This window comes from Cryptomeria japonica, chromosome 7, assembly GCF_030272615.1.
Source record: "Cryptomeria japonica chromosome 7, Sugi_1.0, whole genome shotgun sequence".
In the NCBI taxonomy this organism is placed as follows: Eukaryota; Viridiplantae; Streptophyta; class Pinopsida; order Cupressales; family Cupressaceae; genus Cryptomeria; species Cryptomeria japonica.
Window position 1 is genome coordinate 293,925,122 of NC_081411.1, and position 4,027 is coordinate 293,929,148.

Genomic DNA, 4,027 nt, shown 5'->3' on the forward strand with positions numbered 1-4,027 from the left:
CTCCAACTTAAAATACTTAATCATAAAAATCGCCAAAATCAAACCTATAAAATAAGTTTGTATGGCACCATATTTATATCCTCCGTAGAAATCTGGACAATACTATTGGATGGCTGAAACCTATTACTACAAGCGTACCGCTGCCTCGTATTGTTAATCTTATACATCAATTGACTACCACTGCCTCGTATAGTATGGTATGACGTCCGCAATTTAACGTCTTGCAAAATTGCCTTCTCAGTTTCCGTCCGGAGATTTAAACGAAGCCTAGTAAATTGGACTTCTTGTATCGTTCCACCTGCGTGAGTTTGCCTTTGCGCTCGTTATATGGCTATGTCTATGTCTGTGTGCATGGGATTTAAAAGAACACACTTCCATCTCATATATCTTACTTATCTAATCTGGGTCATAAGCCTGTTTGCTCAGCAGCAAGGTAATCCTTGTGGGTCTGGGGTGTGTGGTCTCAATGGAATCTGTCGAGTCTCGGGCAGTACCAGAAATTGCAGTTGTCCTCCCGGATTCCACTTTGTGGTCAATGATAACCCATCAAAGGGATGCCAGCAGGACACGTTCCCGCATCAGAGCTGTAGCGCAAGTGGAGCAAAAATGCATACGATTGAGCACGTAGATTTTTTTGAAAATGATTACGTGTCTTTAGAATTCACAAATGCAACTGCTTGCAAGCAGGCATGCCTTGATGATTGCTTTTGCACAGTGGCCGTCTACAATGATATAACTGGCTATGGAGAACATTGTTGGATGAAGTCACTGCCTATGAAGAACGGCGCTGAAAACATCAATACAACAGCTTTTGTGAAAGTCTACGATGCTGTTCCCCCCACGCTGTCAAAGCAAAGAAAGGAGGAGAAGGGGAAGTGGCTAATAATTGTTGGCATAAGCCTTGTCGGTTGTTCCTTTGTCTTTGGAGCAATTTTGTTATTAATTTGGTTGTATACATGCAGGCCCAAGCTGAAAGCCTTGCAAGATGATCATAACGCTAATCCAGTGGGGTTGAAGGGATATAGTTATCAAGAGATCGACACTGAGACTGGAGGCTTCAAGCAAGAAATAGGAAGAGGGGCCTTTGGGAAGGTCTACAAAGGCGTCTTATCAGACGGACGAGAAATTGCTGTGAAGAAACTTGACGATCTGCTCATGCAAGGAGGACAAGAAGATCGAGAAAAGGAGTTCAGAACAGAGATGGGTATCATCGGGGCTAGCCATCATAAGAATCTTGTTCAACTCTATGGGTTCTGCACAGAGGGGACCCACAGGCTTCTGATTTACCAATACATGTCCAATGGATCTCTGAACAATGTTTTATTTAAGGGCAAAAGAGATGTTGATTGGGAGGTGCGTGTTCAGATTGCTTTAGGAATTGCAAGAGGAATCCTCTACTTACATGAAGAGTGCACAACCCCTATACTTCATTGTGATATAAAACCTCAAAACATTCTCCTGGATGAGAATTACCAGGCTAAGATAGCTGACTTTGGAATGTCCAAACTGATTGGCGCAGAACAAACGAGAACGTTTACTATGGCCCGCGGAACCATCGGTTATATAGCTCCTGAGTGGCAGAAGAATACGGCTGTTACAGTGAAAGTGGACGTGTATAGCTTCGGAGTCGTACTCTTGGAAATTATCTGTTGCAGGAAAATGTTCGAGTTGCATGTGCCAGAAAATGAAATGGTTTTGTGTGATTGGGTGTACGATTGCTTCAAACATGGTCAACTTTTAAAATTGATGGAGCAACAAGATTGCAGAGGTATCGAGGCAACCCAGTTGGAAAGAATGGTGCTGGTGGGGCTCTGGTGCATTCAAGAAGATTCTTCTCTAAGACCATCAATGAGAAATGTAGTTCGGATGCTCGAAGGGACAGTTGAGATTCAATACCCCCTCTTCCAGAAGTTTCCTCTTCATAAAAGCCGTGCCCCCTGCCTCTAGGTAGTCCAATAACTTCTTGATCTGTGTCTCGTCTTACAAGAAACTCTTTGAGAGAGACATAATAGCGTAGAACGGATGTTTTATTAGTCCCTGCCTTCTGGCAGAGACTAATATTTTTGTATCACCATTTTGCAATTGATTTCTGCTTGGAAAACAGCCAATGTTTTCAAATCACTATTTTGCAATTAATCGCTGCTTGGAAAACAGCCAACATTTTTATCATATGGTTAAGGGTGATTTTCCATTAAACTATTTTCTCTCCTCATTTTAACATTTTTATGACTGGTTCTCGGTATTTTTCCTGGGGTTTGTAATTTTTATTGAAAATTTAAAAAAGATGTGAAAAAAGAAAGCTTTGTTCCGTGTATTCTTTGGCAAACATGGTAGTCTGGAATACAATTCACGTGCCTAGTCTTGGCTTCCACAGTTTGCATACATGCCTAGCACATGCAGGCAGGTGGCAATCTGAAAACATTTCTCATGCCTTGCGCTTCCACATTTTGCATATATGTTTAACACAACACTTGTTGTGTTGCGCGTGAATACCATCCATTGCCTGCTCACTTCTCCCTGGGCCTAAAATTTCTCCAGCCAGGTATTGGAACAAGAACATGTTTCTTCAACAAAAGAATTGGCTTGGAAGCTCAAAAATGATCTGATGTCTATGGCTAATCATGGCAATTGCTAAGAAAAACAGGGATGAGTATTTGCTTCGTTCCTCACAGTCAGGATTCTCAGTGTTTAACTGGGTCAGGCAAAGCAAGGTATTGGTATACATAAACAAGAACAATGTTGGGCTTTTCGAATTGGGTCTGACTCATTTAGCAGGCCACGGTTTGACATACATACAAATTTAGGTTAAGCTTAGGAGAAAATTAGAAGATAATATGAAAAACATGAACTGGACTGAACTTTGTATTCTGCAATATGGTTACATGTATATGCATGTTTGCCTTATGTATGACCCCAAACTCTTAATTCTTCACGACAAGTTTGAATTCTACCATACTGGTGAACTTGCCTTCTTAATATGGTTACAAGGTGCGGAGAGTCCAATAGCATAGAACCTTGACATGTAATGTGTAGCACTCCGCTCCCCACCCGTTGCCCTAGATTAATTGGGTCGGTTTCACTCATTATGTTCAGATTGAAAACTTGAAGGTTTTGGTACAAATGGATGGTATGGGCTTTATTTAATTAGGTTCATGATTTTAGCATATAGATGTTGAAGACTTCATTGGATCTCACGAGTCACAAATTTTTAGATATTAATAGTATAAAAATTTTGTGGACTTCATTCTATTGGGGTTTCACTTGCTATATCTATATTGAAAATTATTGGATGGTAGTATTCATTCTCATATAGTTGTGAAGAAGAGAAATGAAGATGTCAAGACGACACCAAGGAGACAGTCTTGTAAGACTACCTGTTGGTCTCACCATATGTTTTTCTACTTATGCAATAGACATATACTAAATCCGTATAGTGTTGGACTTAATACTAAACACTAGCTATGCTTTCTCACCTCATATGGGATTCGCCTATTTGGGATCTCAGTGGTTTTGGTCATATTGAAAGTTATTTTGAAAGTTATTTTGATGGTCAAAAGTCAAGCCAAATGTACTAAAGTAGTTGCCCACTACTGGAATCTTCTTGAGATAGCTAATCACTGAGGTATGTTCATGAATGATTCCAAATGAATATGTGCACAAGAAACCATGCCTTGGAAGAATCCACAAGAAAATTAAACCCCATTCTGATTTTGATTCTATTTCCAAAGCAAATTGCACCTAGTTATACATAGGTTTGTGGCTGACTTGGTAAAATAGCTTTTCTTTTATATGATACAAATGTTTCCAATTTATGCCATGTTCACTTTGGATTCTAAGCCTTCTCTTCTTGGCCTTACAATATATGGCAAGGGCTTTGCTTAATTGAAGTCTTGTTGGTTTTCTTTACATTAACAACTAGTACATCTAGAGTGTGGTGTGGGCTTTTGCCAGCATTGGGTTTTACTAGTTCTAAGTTCTATTCATGTTGAAAATTAGGATATTTTATTTATGGAGATTTCTCTCATAG

The 4,027-nt window shown here is 39.8% G+C and overlaps 1 protein-coding gene across 1 annotated transcript; it reads left to right on the forward strand.

Moving 5' to 3' along the window:
* Positions 1-327: 327 nt before the first annotated feature.
* Positions 328-2,035, forward strand: LOC131037095 (G-type lectin S-receptor-like serine/threonine-protein kinase LECRK4). Its single transcript, XM_057969133.2, has one exon. The coding sequence runs from the start codon at positions 328-330 to the stop codon at positions 1,945-1,947; it is 1,620 nt and encodes a 539-aa protein (XP_057825116.2). The 3' UTR covers positions 1,948-2,035.
* Positions 2,036-4,027: the final 1,992 nt, after the last annotated feature.

Excerpts from the sequence above, each read along its gene's own strand:
- LOC131037095 (XM_057969133.2), top strand. The coding sequence starts at position 328 with ATGGCTATGTCTATGTCTGTGTGCATGGGATTTAAAAGAACACACTTC.